The 24,090-nt window shown below is 40.8% G+C and overlaps 1 protein-coding gene across 7 annotated transcripts in view; it reads left to right on the top strand.

Moving 5' to 3' along the window:
- The window catches only part of METTL24 (methyltransferase like 24), a 170,687-nt gene that overhangs the window by 76,002 nt on the left and 70,595 nt on the right, over positions 1 to 24,090 (top strand). Inside the window, exons 5-6 of one of the 7 annotated variants that reach the window (XM_045499273.1) lie at positions 13,440 to 13,546; positions 15,177 to 15,790. The exons of 5 other annotated variants lie outside the window; for them this stretch is intronic. In XM_045499273.1, coding sequence (XP_045355229.1) covers positions 13,440 to 13,535 — 96 coding nt within the window. In that variant the 3' untranslated portion in view covers positions 13,536 to 13,546; positions 15,177 to 15,790. Of the gene's footprint in view, positions 1 to 13,439; positions 13,703 to 15,176; positions 15,791 to 24,090 lie in introns of those variants that run through there. One more of the 7 variants, XM_045499272.1, reaches the window with a different exon arrangement.

The raw sequence follows: 24,090 nt of genomic DNA, 5'->3' as shown, positions 1-24,090 counted from the left end.
TTCTTTGTGTTGTCTGACTGCAGAGGCTAAGACTTCCAATACTATGTTGAATAACAGTGGCGCGAGTGGACATCCCTGTCTTGTTCCTGACCTTAGAGGGAAAGCTGTCAGTTTTTCCCCATTGAGGATGGTATTAGCATTGGGTCATATATGGCTTTTATGATCTTGAGGTATGCTCCTTCTATCCCTACTTTCTTGAGGGTTTTTTATCAAGAAAGGATGCTATATTTTGTCAAATGCTTTCTCTGCATCTATTAAGCAGATCATATGGTTCTTGTCCTTTCTTTTATTAATGTGATGAATCACGTTAATTGTTTTGTGGATATTGAACCAGCCCTGCATCCCAGGTATCAATCCCGCTTGGTCGTGGTGAATAATTTTTTTAATGTATTGTTGGATCTTGTTGGCTAATATCTTGTAGAGGACTTTTGCATCCATTTTCATCAGGAAAATTGGTCTGTAGTTCTCCTTGTTAGTGGGTTGTCCGTCTGGTTTTGGAATCAAGGTAATGCTGGCTTCATAGAACGAGTTGGGAAGTTTTCCTTCCATTTCTATTTTTTGGAACAGTTTCAAGAGAATAGGTGTTAACCCTGGTCTAGATTTTAACATAAGCTGTTTCAGAGAGGAAAGTGAAGAGAGAAAATTTAGCCTTGTCTAGCTTCCTTGTAAACAGTGGTAATATATAGAGAAGCCAAAAGCATTAGCAAAGAACATAAACAGAAGGAATATTCTCCCCACTGGAAAGTCAGATCTCAAGATGCTCTTTATTCATTTAACAACATAAGGGACACAGAAATGAGACACGGTTATCGCACATTCAGTGAGATAACTACTTTGGCCTGATAGGGTTATAGGAAGTAAGAAGGACAGGGATTTGGCCAGCAGTGTTTTCATAGAAAACACACGTGTGCTAATACTGGTGGCACTTCCAATAAGCCCCCCATGACAGTCACCCAAACATTTCTTCTTCATGGCTGGACATATAACAGGCAAAAGTTAAAGAAAATTTCTCCTGTCCAGAAAACCAAATATCATTCTTTTTGCTTCTTACACATTCTGTTATCAAGGATATTCTTTCATTAACGCTTAGGGAAATAAGCATCAGAATCATCTTGCATGGCTTAGTTCAGGCTGGAATATTCCAATTTATGTTTTTAGATATGCTAAGATAAGTGTGTTTAATCAAGACAAATTCACTTATTTATAATAAGATTCTGCATCAAATGCAATCAAAATGAAGATTGGGTTATTATGGATAAGAAAATCTATCCAAGTAGAAGAATGTTAATGTATGGGAGCAGCAAGAGATATTAAGGGAGGGTTAGCTTTCTGTAACACTTTCCTGACAAAGATTCCTATACTAATAACTTCAGCTGTACTTGTGAGGAGCTTTTACATTTTATAGTGAATTAAACAATCATAGGTAGAATATAGGGTAGCAATTTCCAAGACATTATTGGATAGCAAAGCTTAAATGAATCCCGTTCCCTAGGCAACCACATGGAGGGGTATCACATCCTCAGGCTCCTAAAATGAAGTTTAAAGTTGCACTATTTTTGGTTTTGGCTTCTTCTGGAAGTGGTTTTTATCCCTGGAAATTATTTTTTATGTAATGAAGTTTGAGCCCTTTCCAACTCTTCTCTTTGTAGCATTTAGTCTTCTTTGCAACAGCCTCTCCATCCTTTGATCTCAGCATGCGTAGCTATAAAAGGAATGGCCGCGCTGAAAATAAGATCAGATTTGGGGTAGAAACTAATATCATGAGAAGTGAGGGTAGAGCAAAGACATTTCTAGCTCCTTAGTAGGCTTTCATGATTTCAGGAAGAAAAGTGCTCTGGACTTTTCTGACCCACTCAATCTTTTATGAATTTTTTTTTTTTATAGCTAATATGTTATAGGACACTCAGCTTCTTTAGGGGCAAAACATTTCAGATAGAAAAAAAGTGATGGGATGGATGCATTTCTGATTTTTTTCAGTAAGCGTTTTGTGTGAGTGCCCAGTGTCATCTATTTAGGCATTTTATCTTCTGTGTGGTTCCCCCGATATTGACGTGCTTTCTCACTTCCTCTCCACTTTTTTCCTCCTTGTTTCCCTTGCCCTGCTTCTGTAAGTTTGTGTGTTTGTTTGTTTGATTTTAGAGAGAGAGCACAAGTAGGGGAGAGGCGCAGAGGGAGAGACAATCTTAAGCAGGCTCCACACTCAGCCGACGTGGGGCTCAATCTCATCATTCTGCGACCGTGACTGAAATCAAGAGTTGGATGCTCAACTGACTGAGCCACCCAGGTGCCCCCTTCTATATGTTTTTAGTGATTCTTTCCATTAGGCCAAAAGTGTATACACTAAGCAATTGTGATCTTTTGAGCACGGACCGTCTAAGCAAGGTGCACTGGGAAATTCCTGCAGACATGCCAGGTGTGGCCAACCTTCCCGGTGGGGGTGTGTGTGTGTGGGGGGGGGGGCTCCAGTTGCTGACACCATCTCTTCCGTCTTGGAGCTGGCGGTATCTGGTGACCGAGAAAGTCCAAGGGACTTCTGGAAGGCCTTCCAATAAAAATACCTTGTTAGTATATTCTGCTGGTTAGACTCAAGTTAATTAGTTGATCTTTGACAAAGATGTTTCTCTCTGGAAGATTGAGCCTATTCTTACCTGAACATCAGTGACTTAAGTCATACAAGCTTATTTGTTTCTTGAGTAGGTGTCTCATGATATTTGGCTGAGAGAGTGGAAGCTGGCTGAGGTGGAAAGGGGAAAATACTTGATGTATAGCTTGGTGCACAGTCCGTAATAAGCTGTGATCAGCCAGTGGGCACCCAAGAGCAAATGCAACGGGTGTGAAGTCATTTTATGTCAACAGAAAGTAGGAAGGAGAAACACTCGGGTATAGTTTGCCTTCTTTGCCGTTTCAGCTGAGGCCATGGAGGTGCCCACCTGCAGAGTTGCATGGCATGCTTTGCTTGTGAAGGTCAGCCACAGGTTGTTAATGCTTGCTATGTCCTAACTACTCTCAAATATATCATATTCCATGCCCTAGATGAAGAAGAGAGAGTGTTTTTGTTTCCTTTTGCTGAATGCTAGTGAACACTCTTCAGGTACCCCGTGAACCCTGTGAACCCTTTTTTAAGAACTCAACCAATGGCAGGGGAGCAGTGATGAGGTCTTTGCCCTCAAAGACATCATGGTCTATAGGGAGAAACCTGTGTTTGTACAAAGATTATATAGTAACATACTAACTACTGCTGTAAGAGAAGCAGAAGAGGACTAACTCTTTTTTCTTGGGGTGGGGAGTGGTCAGGGAGGTGATAGGAGGAGGAGAAGAGGAAATATTTCAGCTGGCTCTTGCAAGTTGAAAAGGAGTTTATCAGAAATAGAAGGTGGGAGGGGTTAGTAAATGCAAGGGCAAAGGTGTGGTAAAGATCATTGTAAATTCCAAAAAAGTAAAAAATTCAACGTGGCTGGCACAAAAGGTGATTCGTGGAGAGAGCAAGGTCACGAGGCAAAGAAAGGAGAGGTTGGGCCCAGGCGGTGAAAGACTTGGTGAGCCCAGTAAAGGAGGTTGGACTTTATTTTGAAGCTGCGGGCAGCCTGCAGGGGCCCTGAAACAAGGGACTTAAATAATAGGGTTTTAAATTAGGTAGATAATTCTAGAAACATTGTGGAGGGTGGACAATTCAAGGCTAAGTTCTCCTGAGAGTAGAGTTCATTGGAAATATCGGGTGAGCAGGCATTAAAGGACTGATAAGAGCCAGTGCGGTGGAGGCAACATTAGTCAGCCTTGGCATTTTAGCAATAGCTTTCACATCTGTCAGTGCCTGCCAAAATTTAAAGTGTGGGCAGGAATAAGGGACTTTCACTTTTCGTTTTATGTATTTCTTTCCCAGTTGCATTGTTACAACCAACTTTTTAATAAAACAAATTTGTTTGGGAAAAAAAAAAGAAGTTGAATCCCACTGCAATAAAATTAAAGCTACAGAACAAAACATCTTAAAGCTCTCTTTAATAATTCATTCTAAAAAGAAATATTCATTTCTAAAACATTTAAAAATTCCTCTAGGGCTTGCTCTAAACAAATTTGAACTGGGTTTTTGCCGATGAAGAAAACAGAAACATGTCACATTCCCCACAAACAATGTAAGTGGTTTTTGCACTATCAGCGACTTGTGATTTTCCTCTAGGGATCTGGTTAATCCAAATTGTTTATATCTCAAAATAAATATTTGATATTTAACTATGAACTGTGCACTTATAATTGCTTTTGAATGTGGGTGTGGAAATTATCCCACAGATAAGTGAGAATTGACTTAAAAAAAATAATAACTTCCCCATACACTGTTTCTGTAGAGTTCAAATGTGGGCCTGGTTGACAATTTCCAGCACAAAGATCAAGAAACTCACAATTGATACAGTCTAGTTTACCACACTCAGTTTTTTGGAAACAGCAAATTGGAAACATATGCTCTTAACTAAAGATATTGAGAAGCTGTTGCAGTCTGAATTCATTAGTTAGACATCCAGTTACTAAGGAACTCAATCAAATTTGGCAACTCACTTTAGAAGATGGGGCTGCTTTTGCTTTTTTCACAAGAAACAAGACAATTAGAACACATCTGTCTCTGGGGCGCCCGGGTGACTCAGTTGGTTAAGCATCGGACTCTTGGTTTTGGCTCACGTTATGATCGGGTGAGATCGAGCCCTGAGTCGGGCTCTGTGCTGACAGCATGGAGCCTGCTTGGGATTCTTTCTCTCCCTCTCTCTCTCTCTGCCATTCCCCTGCTTGTGCTATATCTATCACTCTCAAAATAAATAAATAAATAAACATAAAAAAAAAACCCACATCTGTCTCCATTTAGACATTTATGGAAAATACTGATAAGAGGGTCATTAGTAAACTGAAAGATCTTAAACTTGCTAGCATAATGTCTCATAAGAGATTTGGTTTTGCAGGAAGTTCAAATGTTATTACATTATTCAGAGAAGAAGCTGGTAGAGCTAAGAGGGAAGGATTCTCATTCTTTTTTTTTTTTTCAATATATGAAATTTATTGTCAAATTGGTTTCTGTACAACACCCAGTGCTCATCCCAAAAGGTGCCCTCCTCAATACCCATCACCCACCCTCCCCTCCCTCCCACCCCCCATCAGCCCTCAGTTTGTTCTCAGTTTTTAAGAGTCTCTTATGCTTTGGCTCTCTCCCACTCTAACCTCTTTTTTTTTTTTTTTCCTTCCCCTCCCCCATGGGTTTCTGTTAAGTTTCTCAGGATCCACATAAGAGTGAACACATATGGTATCTGTCTTTCTCTGTATGGCTTATTTCACTTAGCATCACACTCTCCAGTTCCATCCACGTTGCTACAAAGGGCCATATTTCGTTCTTTCTCATTGCCACGTAGTACTCCATTGTGTATATAAACCACAATTTCTTTATCCATTCATCAGTTGATGGACATTTAGGCTCTTTCCATAATTTGGCTATTGTTGAGAGTGCTGCTATAAACATTAGGGTACAAGTGCCCCTATGCATCAGTACTCCTGTATCCCTTGGAAGGATTCTTATTCTATTTAACATGCTTGGGAGCTATCCTTGGTGCCTGAAAAAGTGTCTGCCTAAAACCACCTACTCCCTGAAGTATAGAGCATCCATATTAGGGAAGGTGTTCATGGTGACAGGTTAACAATGGACTGACTGTCAAGCTCCATGAGCAGTGTATGTATGTTAGGAAAACTGCATCCTACCCTTGATTTCTATTGAAAAAGTGCCATCTGGAAAACTCCTCCAGCTCCAGTAAAACTGCATTGCCTCATGGCTGAAGTTCCCAGGCATCAGCAATTCTTTCAAAGAAGGAAGATGAATAAGAGGATAGAGAATCCTGGGAACCTCAATTTAAAAGTGATCAAAACAGCCACCATTGAAAGCAAGCAAGATGATGAAGTTCCTGGTTGACGACCTGTAAAGCTTTCATGATTACCTTCACTCTCTTTGTTCTGGGCCAACACAGAGACTTAAAAAAGCCCATTATATGTATTGATCTCTTTGATTCAGTTAGAAGCGTATAGATTTGGATGATTTTCAGAGATAATCATCTGCCAAATCTCCCACATGTCAATTAGTATCAGACAAAGTAGCAAATGCATCTTTTCACTTTCACTGTTGGGCAGCCCTACTGTTCGCTGGGTCTGAGGAATACAAAAGGCCTTAGGGCAGTGGGAGAGGAGAAATCTCAACCAGAAGTCCTCTGCAAGCCTTGTCTCCCCCTTCCTTTTGCATCCTCTTCTTTCACCTACCTGTTCCTTGTCAAATGAATGAGGCTCTTACATACTTTGATCTCAGTGTTTCAGTGACTCCTTCACTCTTCTGTATGTGCCGTATCCCTTCCTTTCTTTTGAATTTGCAATCTTTCCTGCTTGTGCAATTCAGAGATTGCCAGGTGTGAATCATAGATGTTGTGAAACATGAACAAAATACAGACTTCTCATTAAATTCATGTTAGCATGAAAATACAGTGCCAACTCTTATCTTCTGGGAAGATCAACTCTCACTTTGTCATGTAGTCCTATGTACAGTAAATCAAATGGGCATATCTCCACTACTATGGGATCACAAAGGCCTAGGACAGCCCATTGAATTACACCAAACAGAAGCTTGCACTGTTTGCACACATCTCTAGAATACACAAGTTGAGATGTTGAACTGATCTTTGCCTGAAAAATAAGGGAGCTGTATATGAGCATTAAGAGCAGATAGCTTTTTGGGGTGCCTAGGTGGCTCAGTCGGTTGAGTGTCTGACTTCCACTCAGGTCATGATCTCATGGTTTGTGAGTCCGAGCCCCACATCAGGCTCACTGCTGTCAGCACAGTGCCCTCTCAGATCCTCTGTTCCCTTCTCTCTGCCCATCCCCTGCTTGTGTTCTCTCAAAAATAAATAAACAATTGGGAATGCAAGCTGGTGCAGCCACTCTGGAAAACAGGACGGAGTTCCTCAAAAAACTAAAAATAGAACTACCCTACGACCCAGCAATTGCACTACTAGGCATTTATCCACGGGATACAGGTGTGCTGTTTCAAAGGGACACATGCACCCCCATGTTTATAGCAGCACTATCGACAATAGCCAAAGTATGGAAAGAGCCCAAATGTCCATCGATGGATGAATGGATAAAGAAGATGTGGTGTGTGTGTGTGTGTGTGTGTGTGTGTGTGTGTGTGTGTATATATATACATACATACATACATACATACATACAATGGAGTATTACTCGGCAATCAAAAAGAATGAAATCTTGCCATTTGGAACTATGTGGATGGAGCTGGAGGGTATTCTGCTAAGTGAAATTAGTCAGAGAAAGACAAAAATCATATGACTTCACTCATATGAGGATTTTAAGAGACAAAACAGATGAACATAAGGAAGGGAAACAAAAATAATATAAAAACAGGGAGGGGGGCAAAACAGAAGAGACTCATAAATATGGAGAACAGAGAGTTACTGAAGGGGTTGTGGGAGGGGGGATGGGCTAAATGGGTAAGGGGCACTAAGGAATCTACTCCTGAAATCATTGTTTCACTATATGCTAATTTGGATGTAAATTCTTTTAAAAAATAAATAAATAAATGTCATAAATTGCAAAATAAGTAAATAAATATTTAAAAAATTTATAAAAAAGAGCAGATGGCCTTTTAAAGTGAAATAAAAAACAACAAAAAACCCCACTAGCAACAGATTTCAGTATTATATATACTGTTTGATTTCAATTACCTGCTAAGGTAGATAAAATGATACAAGAACTATAACCAGAATGTTAATAGTCATTTCCTCTTGGGACAGGGATTTTGGACAATTTTTTTTTCTTTTTCTCCATATCTTTTCTCACTTGCCCAATTTTTTAAACAGTTCCATGTCTTATTTTTATAAATAGAAAGAAACAAACAAATAGCATCCCAAATTGTCCTCTTCTAGGGAATGGAGAGGCCTGGGTGGGGGGGCAGGATGTCATATGTTTGTTGCTTGATGGGTTTAGGTGTCAAACAGTTTTTCTCTTTTTGACAGTTAAACATGTTTTATGGTGTTTGCTATAGGCCTGGCCTCTTCCAATTGGACCTGAACCTGAAATCAGGAATCGAAGGGAATATACAGTCTATTTTGGGTGTGGAGGGGATGAATTAGTGGGAGGAAACCCATCTTTAGTAGGAGCGGAGGCTTATGGCCATTATTCCAGCCTCCACAAAACACAAGTGGTAGTTTTCTTCTTATTATGCGTTCATGCTGATTTGTATGGAACTTCACAAACCATGAAGTGGCAAAGAAAATGTCCCAGCCCCAAATTAGGCCTTTTGGTCATACAGAAGCTATGAAATGAATATAAATGACAATTTTGTTATTCTAGAAAAAGTAGTACATGGAACAAAGGGGAGAGGACACTCGTTCCCATGGTTAAATAAGCTGCAACCACTCAAATGTGTGTGCTTTCTCTGGACGCAGGGCCTGAGTGTTGCTTTTTGCCTCCAAGAACAACAGTTAGTAGGCCACACGCAAGCAAGGAACTCAACAAAGAATTCTCAAACTAATAAATACTGCCCATTTGCTTTTCTCCTGTCTTTTTGCAAAAAGGAGCTGTAAATCGGGAAACCACTGACAATGTTATATTTGGGGCTTGGATCCCTTAACCGTTGTTAACAGTTCTGAAGTCAGTCCCAGTTAGAATCCTGATTCTACCACTTAGTAGCTGTGTGCCCTGGGTTGGTTGGTTAACTTCTCTGAATCTCAGGTTTCTATGGAAACTGCTTGGATTTGGTTTTGGCTTCACCTTTTACAAGCTGTGTGGCCTCCCTAGGCCTCAGTTTCCCTACCTGTAGCATAAGGATAATGAAACATTTCATTTGTTGGTTGAGACATTAGTGGGTATTGCAGGGAAAGTGCTTAGCGTGCTGCTTGGCTTGGCACATAGCAAGTGCTTAATTAAAGTTGGTTGTTAGTTTTTAATTACCAGTAGTGGCGAGGTAAAAAGATACTGTGTTCTGAGAGATGGTGGATATAAAACAAATGTTAGGGGCTTTGTCTCCAGCGAGAGCTAATGAACAGTTACTTCTACAAGCCACAGTCTTAACGTTTTCCCAGAGATGAGGTTTCTAGATATAATCTATACCTGAATATCTAGCACATTTCTTTCAGTATTTTATGGGTGATATCTATGTGTTGTCAGTACCGATATTTACGTGTATAAATTTTTTTCTCCTCTCCCTGTAATTGCCACATAAATTTAACAGGATCTTCAAAACTGGTACACTTGTATTTTTTCTTGCAAGTTGTTTTTAAAGACTTTTAATTTTTTTCTTATTTTCTGGCTTTTAGCCATACATCTGTTTATAGTTTTCTTTCATTTAATCTTGTCTTTTCTCTTGGGTTGGGACTTGTGCATATGTCTTGATTATAAGCAGAAATGATTTCACCTAATTCTGTATTTATAATTTTGTATTCTTTTGCATAAAGAGAGCCCTTAAATTAAATAAGCTTTAAGCTCTACAAAACCACAGTCTGCTTCAATTAGAAGCTACATTTGTTTTGCAGGTGAAAGACTTGGTATATTCACCTTAAAATCATCTCAAGTGAATGTTATTATAGGAGGATTAGGAGACTAAAGAGATCTTTATTTTCTTGTTCCACTTGAGTCTTGCCTGAATTTTGCTTTGCTTCTTTGAGAAAAAAGCATCTGTGCTTTCAATGAAACTATGCAGACATGTAGAATTCATTGGGTGGTCAAAATATAATCAGTCAGTATCTGGTTTCTTAAGTATATATTAGAATTTCAAATGTATAGAACAGATAAAAAAAAAAAAAAGAGAACTAACTTCATTAACATAACTCCTCAAACCTAGGTTTTTCAGGCTAACAGACTGACCAAGTGTGATCTCACAGCCCCATTTTGTTAATGTATTATGCATTTTTTGGGCTCAGAGAGAAAGGGAGAGTGCAGTGTTGTGGTCCTGAGAGGTCTGGCAGGAGAGCAAATGCCATGATTCTGGAGCAAAGAGGAGGAGGCAAGAAGGAAATACGTAAGGAATCCAAAGGAAGAGTGATCCCAGAATTAGAAAGTTGCTTACCAGTTCAGGACGTGCTGAATGAAACAGTGAACTTCTAAGTGGAGACTTTAACTTCCAGTAGGCATGGATTGCTGCCTGGATTCACTGCCACTAATTACTTCCCTACAGAAGGCTTCAACTCTGAGTAACTTTGAAAATAGAGACACCACTCTTTATAAGTAATTAAGAAAACCAGAATATGTTAAAGGTATCTAAAATCAAGTTGGGTTGCATGTGAAAAACAATTACAGTGGCTTAAACTATAGAAAATTTTTCTTCTCTCACATAAGAGAAGTTCTTAGGGTAGATAGTTCAAATCTTGCAAAGAAACTCTGTAGTCATCAGAGACCTAAGGTCCATCCCATCCGGCTCCCCTCTCTTCCTTCCCTGGGGTGGAATTCTTCTCCGCAGGGTCCAATAGCGCTGCTATAGCTTCAGCCATCACACCTCTGCCCCAGGCAAAGGGATGGAGAAAGCACCACTAAGTACAGCCCTTTTTTAAAAAAAGAAACTTCCTGGAAATCCTACGTGACACTTTAACTTCTATCTTATTGGTCAGATTTTAGTCCCATGGCCACACAGTCATAAAAGAGACTGGGAAATACAGTCTTTTATCTGGGCAGCAATGTGATCAGCTGGAAATCAGATTTTCTTATTGAAGGAAGAAGGAGGAATGGATATGTGGGCAAGCGATACCTCTGCTGTGATACATTTGCCTTCAAACTAAGTGATGGTATATATGTTGCTATTTTTCTTTATTAAAAACCAAGCATTAGCCAAATTATGGAAAGAGCCTAAATGTCCATCAACTGATGAATGGATAAAGAAATTGTGGTTTATATACACAATGGGGTACTACATGGCAATGAGAAAGAAATATGGCCCTTTATAGCAACGTGGATGGAACTGGAGAGTGTGATGCTAAGTGAAATAAGCCATACAGAGAAAGACAGATACCATATGTTTTCACTCTTATGTGGATCCTGAGAAACTTAACAGAAACCCATGGGGGAGGGGAAGGAAAAAAAAAAAGAGGTTAGAGTGGGAGAGAGCCAAAGCATAAGAGACTCTTAAAAACTGAGAACAAACTGAGGGTTGATGGGGGGTGGGGGGGGAGGGGAGGGTGGGTGATGGGTATTGAGGAGGGCACCTTTTGGGATGAGCACTGGGTGTTGTATGGAAACCAATTTGACAATAAATTTCATATATTGGAAAAAAACAAAAAAAAAGAACCAAGCATTTTATAGGATCTGAATCTGTATTAATGTGCTTAGGGGGAAGCTGGTAATGATCATAAGTAAATTTAGAAAATGCCCAATTGTGCTTTTTCTGGGTACTCCTGGTACAAAGAGATGCTCGGCAGAGAGGGATATTGGGAGAAGGAAGGGATCACACTTCTTTCTCAAATATTGTAGTGGTCCTTGAACGGAACTCTTCGTTAGCCCTTAAGTCTCAGTCTCAAGGACGATAAACTTAGGGTAGTATTTGCCCCAAAGCTGCACTAGTGTCTGATGTATGTTAATGTGTGTGTGTCTCAGATTTAGAGCAAAGGGACGGTATTTGAGATGTGGAATATATGTCACTAATTAATTAATTTGTGATCTTGGGCAATTAATTCATTTAGCCTTTTCAGGCTTTAGTTTTTCCATGTCTATAAAATGAGGAGGTTAGACCAGATGTTCACAACCCCACTGGCTTCAATTTTCCATAACCTGGAACCTAGGAGGTTGATTTAACCATCTTCTCATCTACCTATCCATCTGTCCACCTGTCTACCCATCTACCCATCCACCTATCAACTACTTTTGATAGTGCTTGGTGGTGTGCTAGAAGCTGGGGATTAAAACAAAAAAGTTATTAGCCTTCATGGAGCTTATAGTCCATTCTTGGCCACAGGGAGTATAACTCTTTTGCCTCTTGTCAGATGCAAATGCAGTTGAAGAAACTGTTTTAAATTTCACCTGCCAGTGTGTTATGTAGAGATGGTTCTTGTCTATTATGTGTGAAACATCTCTGTAGATTTCCTATTTTAATTCTTTCCCCGAGTCATCTCCCAAAACATAGCTGCTGTGGTGCAGAGAAGACACATTTTGATATTAGCTTAAACAAGATGATCATAATTGGGGGGGGGGGGGAGGGTTGGTTATGGACCTCACTGTGAATTGGTAAAAATAATAACAGCTAACACACATAGTCTGTGTTGGGTGCTGTGCATGTTGCCTTATGTGCATTTCTCCTCAAGGCCATTTGACCTCAAGACAAGTAGGAGTCCTTTTGTTCTTCTCTGAGTCACTGAGAGGCTATACAACCTGGGCCAGACCCATGTGATGAAGCAATTGTCCCCAGAGCCAAAGTCCCAGGGACCACAGTGTTCTTAGTAGAGTGTTCATGAGCACAAACACACATTTTTACATACAGTTCCAAGGAGTACAAGCCACGCCGACACCGTGGTGATGTGTTTAGGGAACCCTGACCTAACTGTATCCTAATGAAGAAAATAGCTGATGTTGGAAAACCATTCTATACCCCTCAGGTCAAAGAGTCCCAGTGTGTGGATACTTTCTGCACTGGTCATGAGAAGGGGGAGAACCCAGCCCATGTTGAGGCTGAGAGCCCTGTGCATACATGCCGTAAAAAACTAATGTAATGTCATCAGCCACATCCAGTGGTTCTCAAAGTGTGGTCCTTGGATCAGTAGTGTCACCAGCAGCTGCACTCCTGGTAGAAATGCAGATACTCAGGCTCTGTTCTAGATCTACTGAATCAGAGGCTGTGTGTTGACATGCCCTCCGCTGATTCTGATGCATGGGATACCCGGAGCAGCACTGTCCAACAGAACTCTGTGTAACGATGGAAGTGTCCCAGGGCTGCACTGTCCAGTATGGTAGCCCCCAGCACAGGTGGCTTTTGAGCACTTGAAATGTGGGTGGAGGAAAACTGAATTTTTAATTTTATTGGATTTTAACTAATTAAAATGTAAATGGCCACATGTGATGAATGGCCATTGTGTAGGGCAGCACCACTTAGCCCCATGGCATTCCTGAATACTCCTGTTCCTCACAACACAACAAAACAAAGAACTGAATGCCACATCTAGAATTATGTATTATCTATTTGCTTATTCCAGTGTTGATGTTATTTAACTAGAAAATGTTTGGGATGGGGGCCTTGCAGTTTAATGCCAGTGACATATTCCTGTGAGGCGTGAGATGATTCATTTTCAGAAATACCAAATAAAAGCAGTGCTGTCTAGTTCACAATAGGCTTACAACCTATCGGAAATATGGACGAACCACCCCCCTCAAAATGGAGTCCCAAACCCTTAGATGCTTCACTTCCTGGTTCTTCTTCCTCTCTCCATTTCGAGGGCTTATTTTCACGGACTTTGCAAGGAGCATGCGCCAAAGAACTGAAGTGTCTGCGTCACCTCAAGGAGGGTACTTTTTGCCTTACATGGGCATAGGCGACTTCCGGGTAAGGCTGTAAGCTCTGTAGTGCTCAGCCAGTGAGCAACCAGGGGAGGGGCTTGCATGCTAGGAGATAAATTGTCTGATGCGACTGCCCCAAGTGTGCCTGTCCATCAGACACCCGCTCTTGCAAGAATGTTGAGTAAAGCCTTGCTTCACTGTGCTCAGAGTCGCCGTGTCCCTCCTACGAGAGCTTATTTTTCACATTCTATAACAGAAAAAACAATTTCTATACATTTCCAAGTCCCGTCAGAACTTACGGCATGTGTGCCTTCTTAGGTGCTTTTGGATTTTGAGGGCAAGTACTTTTGAATAACCCCAGCAAATTCCTCAAAGAACGTGAAATTCTGCTTGTACTTGAGGGACAACTATGGTGTTCTGTATGTTGGTCGAGGGGAGATATGGTCACTAGCAGAAAGTTTTGGTGTCCCACACCGAGAGGAAGTCTCATGAATAAAAGGAACAAGGGCAGGACATTGCATGACAGAATAACATTTGGCTAAAGCGTAAGGTTCATGAAGTGTTGAAAATTAAGACCCTGACACCACTTGTGCGGAGTGGGATGATGGAATCCACAGTTGCCCTCATTCCTGACTTCCAGCCTTCGCCTCTCTCGCCACTGTTGCAGTCCGTGGGATCCTAAGCAGGATGATCACAGTGCTGGTGGTAGAAAAGAGGGGCCCAGTGTAAGATGTCACAGGGGCAGAAGGGCCAGGACTTGTTATCATAGGGGCTGGTGCACATACCACGTGTCGGGAACTCTCATAGAAACGTGACACCCAAGGAGGAGTTGGGTGCTGCCCTGAAGGAACTTAGAGCCCAGGTAAGGGAAGGGAACCGACATGTCAACATATGAGTGCAAACCATGCTATGTGCTTCCCTTAGAGATCAATACGGGGTCCAGAAATGGAGGACATCACATCGAGGTGACCCTGACATATATAGCATGTACCCCGAGACCTCTTGCTATTTCCTCATCTCTCATTTCTGGCTTCTAATTCTGCTGGTCCTTTTATAGTTTTCACCCATGGTCGTGTTTTTCCTCACTCATTGCTCAGTGTATTTTAACCATTAAAAACCCCAGCGAGTATATTTTCTCTTTCTCTAAGCGCTTGGGGCCATGTTTGATGTAGCGTAAGTCACATTGCTGGCTCCACCATGCTCTGAGATTGACCAGTCCCACATCTAAGAGTAAACTGTCTGGCTGAAAAACAGTTTATTTGGGTATTTGCATGGGTATTTATTTGTTTATGCATCTCTTCACTTAGGAATGGTTTAGAGACTTTTTTTTAAACGTCCCATCTCTTTCTGGAAATACTTGAGAACTCTTGCGTAAATATGATTAGGCCAGAAAAATAAATTAACCAGGTGATGTGGCTTTAAGGCACAGGGTTCTGGCCTCAGGTCAGAGACAGATGCCCAGGGAAGTGGATAGAAAGAAGTAAATTAAAGCATCTGCCTAGCAATGTCCTTGGTCCCGCCACTGCTTTCCTGCCTGACCGCCGGGGCCAGGTCCCTTGCGGCCTCCTCAGTCCTGCTAAATGTGCCCTGCTTGGCTCTTTGCTGCTGCAGATCACCAGTAGCCCAGCTGACTTTTTGACTCCTCACCAACTCGCCATTTCCTATGTCTGACCTAGGTTTCTGGAGCTAGGACCAGGTTATATCACTGCATCCAGCCCAGAAGATTCCTGCCCAGCAGCCTCAGGTTGGACGCTCTGAACAGGCTGGAGATCTGACAACATGTTTTTGTTTGTAAAATTTTCCCTTATTTCTTTTAAAATTCCTTTGTAGGGTGTTGCTCCCTGCAGAGGTCATTTCTGTGATCTGATTACTACGTAAAATTATTTTCCTTTATTATGAGTTCACAATTGGTCTTGACATTAGCTTGGAGTGACCCTTCGTATTTCTCATAATATCCAGGGCGGAGCCTTATCTCTCTCTCCATAGTGGTAGAGGAAGTCTTGTAATGTCACATTTCTGCCAGCCAACAGTGGTAATTGAGGCTGATTTAGTGTGTTTAGAGTCTAAGGATCTTAAAGAGACTTTTAATCCTCTCGTTCCTTTAGGATAGAGTCATTTCTTCCATTTTTCTCTATTTTCTACAAAACTAAGATCCTCTTTTTAATGTGTTCAGCTTTTAATTTTGTAGGTGCAGATATATCTTGCTGTAAGTAGAATTGATATAGAAAAGCCTGGCCTTACTTTGCTTTCTTCATTAAATAACAACTTTTCTTAATTATGCTAAAAAACAGGAAGAAGTTGTATGGATGCAATTATTTAAAGATTATGACTGAATATTGACCCAAACTACGGTAGCTATGGCGAATGAATGTAGCTCTATTTGTTAGGGTGGTAATTAATGATAATAACTTAATTTTTAAAAATATTCATAAATAACTAGATGTGTGGTTAAATGATCATTTTTATAATATAAGCCCAATTACAGAACTCAGTTTGCACGCTCCTTCTCAGGAATCCATTTTTTGCAAACTAGATGTCTTTGTAAATGCTGTAATGTGTATGATTCTGGCCCAAAACCCAGGCAGCAGATATTGAGGCAAGCAGCTGTGTTTGTAGGTCAATTATGGCTTGAATAGGAAGTTCCTTGTTCTGCTAGTTGATTGATAAGCTGGATGGTTGATATTGACATTTCATTGGTGTTATAGCTTAGGCTCTTAGCCAGAGATTTTGATTAATATAATGATTAATTAGCTTTATAATTGATGGTAATAGCCAGTTTTAAGCTTTAATTCATGTTTTCTGGGTGAAAAAGAGAATCTATATCCTTTTATTTATTTTTTAATGTTATTTATTTTTGAGAGAGAGAGGGACAGTGCACGAGTGAGGGAGGGGTAGAGAGACAGGGAGACACAGAATGTGAAGCAGACTCTAGGCTCCGAACTGTCAGCACAGAGCTGACATGGGGCTCGAACACACAAACTGCAAGATCATGACCTGAGCTGAAGTCGGGCGCTCGACTGACTGAGCCACCCAGGTGTCCCGGATCTATAGCCTTTTAAAGATTTAATGTAGAACAATACATAAAGCTTTTTTTTATTAAAATGATTTAAATAAAAAGATAGGTAGAGACAATTTAACATGTACTTAGGTAAAATTGGTTTGTCTTGCTTTTTCTTTAAATGGCATGAAGGTTTTTGTCTTATCTAGTGAATCATTCAGACATAGAGACAAAGGTATGTTTAGGAAAGCTCCAGAATGTCACATGGCTTTGGGGTAAGAAAACAAATGGTCAGTTGACAGGGTGATGACAGTGGAGGAGCCTTTTGTAGTGCATCAGTGCAAGCCTCCCAGCCTGAGTACAACTTGGTTTGTCCTCACCTTCCCAAGAGCAGGTACAGGAAGGGTCTATAGCTTAGTAAAATTATTGAAAGTTATAAACGGTGCCTGGCCTTTGCACATGCTACTCCACTTCTGGGAATATGGTTCTTCTAAGAAAGTAATAGAACAGACTTAAATATGTAGCTCCAAATTAAATATTTATTGATCACATCAGTGCGCAGTATCCAATTGGAAAGAATCGATCAGAAGGGGGATTGATTGGGGTGCCTGGATGGCTCAGTCGGTTAAGCATCTGGCTTTGTCTCAGGTCATTATCTTGCGGTCTGTGAGTTCCAGCCCCACATCAGGCTCTGTGCTGACAGCTCAGAGCCTGGAGCCTGCCTCTGATTCTGTGTCTCCTTCTCTCTCTGCCCTGCCCTTGCTTGTGCTCTGTCTCTCTGTCTCTCTCTCTCTGTCTCTCTCTCTCTCTCTCAAAAAATAAATAATAAAAATTTTAAAAATTTTAAAAGAAGGGGGAATGACTAAGTAAATTAAACTAGTATAAAAGTTAAAAAACATGGAAATGGAGTCAAACTTTTTTCTTGGCAGGAAAGCTCTTTTTCAGGCAAAAATTTGTGAGGGATTCCAAATATATAAAACAGAGGAAAGGGGAGTTGCTTCTGTCAAATTGAGGTAGAGGGCCTAGAGCCTCCCCACATCTCCTTCACCCCTGCAGGGGCCTCAGCCACCTCAATCACATGCTTAGGCAATCCCCAAGGGACACAGAGAACATTTTAATGAAAATTTATTGGCCTGGAAAGATACTCATGGTTTGTTACATTGTTACATGAAAAAGCATATTTGAAAACACAATGCGATTCTAATTTTACAAACAACATGTGCGTTTGAATTTTGCCTGTTTACGCTGTGATATATGTGGTGTGTGTGTGTGTGTTTATGGCAAAGAAAAATGTTTAGCAAGAAGTACACCAGGTTTTCAAGAGTTAACTCGTTTTTTATGGCCTTTTCTTTATATATATATATATATATATATATATATATACACACACACACATATATATACATATATGTATATAAATATATATACATATATGTATATATATACACACATATATATACATATATGTATATAAATATATACATATATGTATATATATATATACACATACATATATAATTTTTCAGTATTCTTCATTTGTTTGAAGTTTCAATACTTTATCTTTTTAAATTTACATCCAAGTTAGTTAGTGTATAGGGCAATAATGATTTCAGGAGTAGATTCCAGTGATTCATCCCCTACATATAACACCCGGTGCTCATCCCAACAAGTGTCTTCTTACCCATTTAGCCCATCCCCCACCCACAACCCCTCCAGCAGCCCTCAGTTTGTTCTTTATATTTAAGAGTCTCTTATGTTTTGTCCCCCTCCTTGTTTTTATATTATTTTTGCTTCCCTTTCCTATGTTCATCTGTTTTGTATCTTAAATTCTTCAATGAATGAAGTCATATGATATTTGTCTTTCTCTAATTTTGCTTAGTATAATACCCTCTGGTTCCATCCATGTAGTTGCAAATGGCAAGATTTCATTCTTTTTGACTGCCGATTAATACTCCATTGTGTGTGTGTATATATGTATATATGTATATGTATATATATATATACGCATACATATACACACACACACACACACACACACACACACACACACACACACACACATATATACATACCACATCTTCTTTATCCATTCATCCATCAATGGACATGGGCTTTTTCCATACTTTGGCTATTGTTGATAGTGCTGCTGTAAACATTGGGGTGCATGTGCCCCTTTGAAACAGCACACCTGTATCCCATGGATAAATACCTAGTAGTGCAATTGCTGCGTCATAGGGTAGTTCTATTTTTAATTTTTTTGAGGAACCTCCATCCTGTTTTCCAGAATGGCTGCATCAGTTTGCTTTCTCACCAGCAGTGCCAAAGAGATCCTCTTTCTCCGCATCCTCGCCAACATCTGTTGTTGCCTGAGTTGTTAATCTTAGCCATTCTGACAGGTGTGAGGTGGTATCTCATTGTGGTTTTGGTTTGTATTCCCTGACGATGAGTGATGTTGAGCATTTTTTCATGTGTCGGTTGGCCATCTGCATGTCTTCTTTGGAGAAGTGTCTATTCATGTCTTCTGCCCATTTCTTCACTGGATTATTTGTTTTTTGGGTATTGAGTTTGATAAATTCTCTATAGATTTTGGATACTAACCTTTTATCTGATATATCACTTGCAAATATCTTCTCCCATTCCATCAGTTGCCTTTTAGCTTTGCTGATTATTTCCTTCGCTGTGCAGAAGCTTTTTATTTGATGAGGTCCCAATAGTGCACTTTTGCTTTTGTTTCCCTTGCGTCCAGAGATGTGTGAAGAAGTTGCTGCGGCCAAGATCAAAGAGGTCTTTGCCTGCTTTCTTCTCTAAGATTTTGAAGGCTTCCTGTGTTATGTTTAAGTCTTTCATCTATTTTGAGTTTACTTTTGTGTATGGTGTAAGAAAGTGGTCCAGGTAAATTCTTCTGCATGTTGCTGTCCAGTTTTCCCAGCACCATTTGCTGAAGAGACTGTCTTTATTCCATTGGATATTCTTTCCTGCTTTGTCAAAAATTAGTTGGCCATACGTTTGTGGGTCCATTTCTGGGTTCTCTATTCTTTTCCGTTGATCTGAGTGTCTATTTTTGTGCCAGTACCATACTGTCTTGATGATTACAGCTGTGTAGTATAGCTTGAAGTCTGGGATTGTGATGCCTCCCACTTTGGTTTTCTTTTTCAAGATCACTTTGGCTATTGGGGGTCTTTTCTGGTTCCATACAAATTTTAGGACTGTTTATTCTAGCTCTGTGAAGAATGCTGGTGTTATTTTGATAGGGATTACAAAAGTTAACTCTTTTAGACTCTGGATTATGAGTACTTTAATTCCCTTTCTTTTTTCTTATCTGTAGTTTTAATTTTTAAACAATGACCATGTATTGATGTTTTAATAAGAGAATATTTTTGATTAAATATACATATGAATTTACAGAAATCATGGCTTTGGAATATATAGTATTTATATATCGTACATCTAAATGTACAAGTAACCTCTAACATTTAGAAAGAAGATCTGCATAAATAGTACTTGGTCTCTGTTCTAGTTATCTTCTGGTACATGAAAAGTCACCCCCAAAACTCAACTTTCTTAAAACAACAACCAATCATTTCATTATGGATCATGGTTTCTGGGGGTCAGTATTTGGGAAGGGCTTTGCTGGGTAGTTCTGGCTCAGGGTCTCTCTTGTAGTTACAGTCAGATGATGGAACAGCCGGGGTTGGCCAGGCATCTTTTTCTTCCTATTGATTAAGGGTCTCTCTGCAAGGGCTAGTCTGGACTTTCTCACAGCACTGTAACCTTGGGACAGTCAGACACCTTGCATAGGGGCTAAAGTTTTCAAGAGTGAGTATACCCCTGAACAAAGTAGAAGCTTTTATGGCCCAGTCTTGAATGTCATCTGGAACCATTTCTACCATACTCTTAGTCAATAGTAACAAGCCCATCAAGATTCAAGGGGAGCATCACAGGATAGGAGACATAATTCATGGGGCCCAGTGCAAAATGAAAATGCAGGGTCCCTTGTTCAAAACTTACTAAGAATTTCAAGTCCATGGCAACAGAGCATTAAACAAGGTATGGAGCCCTTCTAAGTGGGGGAGCCTGGTGTGGCTGCACAGGTTGCATCCTATGAAGCCATCCCTGGGGAGGGAACATCAGTCCCATCTCTTGATAAGAGGAGCGTCGAGGCCATGTTGTAGAAAAGCATGAGATGGGAATTAACGGTGAGACCATCTTTGAAGAACAAATCTGTCAGAGTCTCTGTGACTGATATTCAGTTAATGAGGTGGCTCACATTTTTACTCCCCAGAACTGGAGCTATCCATTAAATACAAAGGAGGAACTACTGACTCTCCAGCAGTCAGGCTGACATAAGAGTAACGGGGATGTATTTTTAAACTCTTTGTGGAGACATACTTCTTGCCTCTAAATAGACCCGAGCAAAAATACCTGTTTTATATCTGTTATGAACTGCATTGTGTCCCCCACAAAATTCATAGGTTGAAGCACTTACCCTGAGTGTGACTATATTTGGTGAGAAGATCTTTTTTTTTTCAAGTTTATATATCTATTTTGAGAGAGAGAGAGAGAAAGAGGGAGAGAGAGAGAGAGAGCGAGCACATGAACAGGAGAGGGACAGAGAAAGAATGGGAGAAAGAATCCCAAGCAGGCTCAATGCTGTCTGCGCCAAGCCCAGTGCAGGGCTCAATCTCACGTGACCTGGGCCAAAATCAAGAGTCCATCGCTTAACTGACTGAGCCACCCAGGTGCCCTGGTGATAGGGTCTTTAAGGAGGTCAAGCTAAATGAAGTCATGAGATGAGGGCCTCATCCAATAAGACTGGTGCCCTATAAGAGGAAGAGATACCAGAAGTGCATGAGCACAGAATAAAGTCCACATGAGGGCACAGCGAAGAAGCAGCTGTCAGCAGGCCAAGGAGCAGCCTCAGGAGAAACCACACTCGCCGACACTTTGATCTTGGACTCTCCAGCCTCCAGACCTGTGAGAAAATATAAATGTCTGTTGTTTAAGCCCCCCGTTCTCTGGCATTTTGTTATAGCATCCTGGGTACACTAATACGGTATCTAAGATTTTTACCTATTTGCTTTACTTGTCCTTGTGTTTTCTTATTAGTCATCCTTAATCCATTGGCTGTCCCAGTTCTTTGTCAGCTTCCAAGGAAAGCCAGATCTGATAGCAAATGCCACGTTTCAATTGATGTCCCTTCTTTAATAATATTTTGATGACTAAGGGCTTCATTATTTATTTTTCCTGGAGTATTGCTTATGTCCAGCAAAGGTTCATGTCTACTCTAATACTGTAGATCATTCATGGATTTGTATGTACATTTGAAGATTGCTTTTATTAACTGGGTCAGTTATTTGCAGACATGACCATGAACGGTTTGTTTCACCCTTTCTGTGTATGCCACTATTGCCCTCAAGGGCTGGAATCTTTCTCACCTCCCCTTGAGTCTGGGCTGGCCCTATGATTTGCTTTGACCGACAGAATGCAATGGAAGTGATGTTGGTGAATCGCAGCCCTAGTTCTTTAAAGGTGTTGCACTGTGTAATGCAGTCTGCCTATCCTGCTGGGAGTACCTGGGAAAGGGAGAAGGCTCAGGTGGGGAGCTGCAGGCATGAAGATGTTGAGCGCCTGCTGAGTTCCAGGACGGAGAGGGAAGTGGCTAGGGAATGGGGGGATGTCAAGGACAAAGTGCACCAGCTGGCCTTGGTCTTGTGTCCAGGAAGGAACCAGGAATGAAGCACAGGGGTTTCATGATGGTGGTTTCAATTGGCCTCAGAGCCCTGTTGACCTGCCCTGGATATTGCAAAGTTGGAACCGTCAGGGCTGGCTGATGTGGGAGCTAGCAGGACAGCATCCATAATTGCCTCAGAGAGCTGCTGGCCCTTGGATCTCTGGTACGGGACGCTTTCCCCAGGCATTGACTGCGGAATTGGCTCCAGAACACATAGTGTCTTCCCAAAGCTGTATGATGATAGCTCCCCTAAACACTGTAGTACTTTGAATTGCGTGATCTCAAAATTCATATGTTGGAGTCCTAACCCCTAGTACCTCAGAATATGAACTTAACTGGAAATAGGGTCATTGCAGACATAATTAGCTGAAATGAGGCCATACTGCTGAAGGGTGGGCCCCTAATCCAGTATGACTGGTGACCTTATAAAGAGGGGAAATTTGGACACAGGCAACATGTAGAAGAAGAAATAACACAATGTGAAGATGAAGAAAAAGATCAGAGTAACGCAGAAGCCAAGGAACACCAAAGACTGCCAGCAAACCACTAGGAGCTAGGAGAGAGCACGGAACAGGGGCAGAGAGAGAGGGAGAGAGAGAATCCCAAGCAGGCTCTATGCTGACAGCACAGAGCCTGACTCACGGACTCACGAACAGTGAGATAATGACCTGAACCGCAATCGAGTCAGACGCTTGATGGACTGAGCCACCCAGGTGCCCCTGTGGTACTTTTTTCTAGCAGTCCCAACAAGCTAGTACAGAGGCTGGTGCCCCTTTCCCCACTTTCCCTCATCCCTGCAGTTCTGGGTGGATGAACACAGCCATCAACTTGTGCCCATGACGAGGAAGCTGCCAAAATGGCCTCACGTCTTAATCCACTTAAAATGAAAGTTCTCGTTTCCTCAGAAAGTTCTGGAAAAGGAGATTTATTGGATCTTTCAGGCACAAGGGAAAGGAGATGATTTTTGGTAAGAGGACCCCTTTAATGCCTCTGAAATGATGCTAGATACGTGGTTTGATCTACCTTCTTCAAGACCTTTCTACCCAAGAATATGTCTTTAGTTATTCCAGAGTTTACGGAGGGTTAACACTGAGTTCTTTCTCTCAAGAAAGCTGAGTTAACCTAACTGTATTAGGATTGGCACTCAGTTATTCCAATGTAATCATTTGCATGACTTTTAGTGCCTTAATTGTTGAGAGCTGATGTTAGCATCTGAAAAGTAACATACCTGGTGCGGAAACGGAAACGTTTAGTGCCTTAGACTGACAATAACATTGGGTGCATTATGAAGGAACAGTGGAAATTACATTTGCAAGATCACTGTGGCGATAGAATATTCTGTTAGACAAAAAAAAAAAAAAAAAAAAAAAAAAAGGAAAAGCACGCAGGAAAAGAAAACCCTGTTTTATTCACAGCATTTGTCTGGCTATGCTCTCAGACTGGAAGGCAGGGAAGAGTTTATGAGCTGCTCAGTGCTGCACCAGCCTGGGCCGGATGATTTAGAGCAGCCTACCCAATTCTGATTGAAGTAGAGAATTTTCAGTCACTGGAATCAAAAGAGGTTGGCAGTGTTGTTGTATTTGAAAATGCTTTTCGCACTTTAGATAGGATAGCATTTTGTAAGTGAAAATTGGATTTCCACAGAAAGCACATATTTGCAGTGATGTATCCCAATTTGGTTTTTTTTGTGTGTTTCTCATAACTTCTGATTGATAGCTTATTTTAAAAATATGTTTGGAAAAAAATATGTAATGTATATGCCTCTGTCTTCACCAGTGTAGTTTTTAGGTCAATTTTAGGCTGATTAACTTTGCCCTGTCCCTTTAATAGTTTGTTTTATTGATCACGTTCGATATGTGCA

Source organism: Leopardus geoffroyi, chromosome B2, assembly GCF_018350155.1.
Source record: "Leopardus geoffroyi isolate Oge1 chromosome B2, O.geoffroyi_Oge1_pat1.0, whole genome shotgun sequence".
Classification (NCBI taxonomy): domain Eukaryota; kingdom Metazoa; phylum Chordata; class Mammalia; order Carnivora; family Felidae; genus Leopardus; species Leopardus geoffroyi.
Note: the sequence above shows the minus strand (reverse complement) of the source record. Positions and strands in the feature narration are given on the sequence as shown.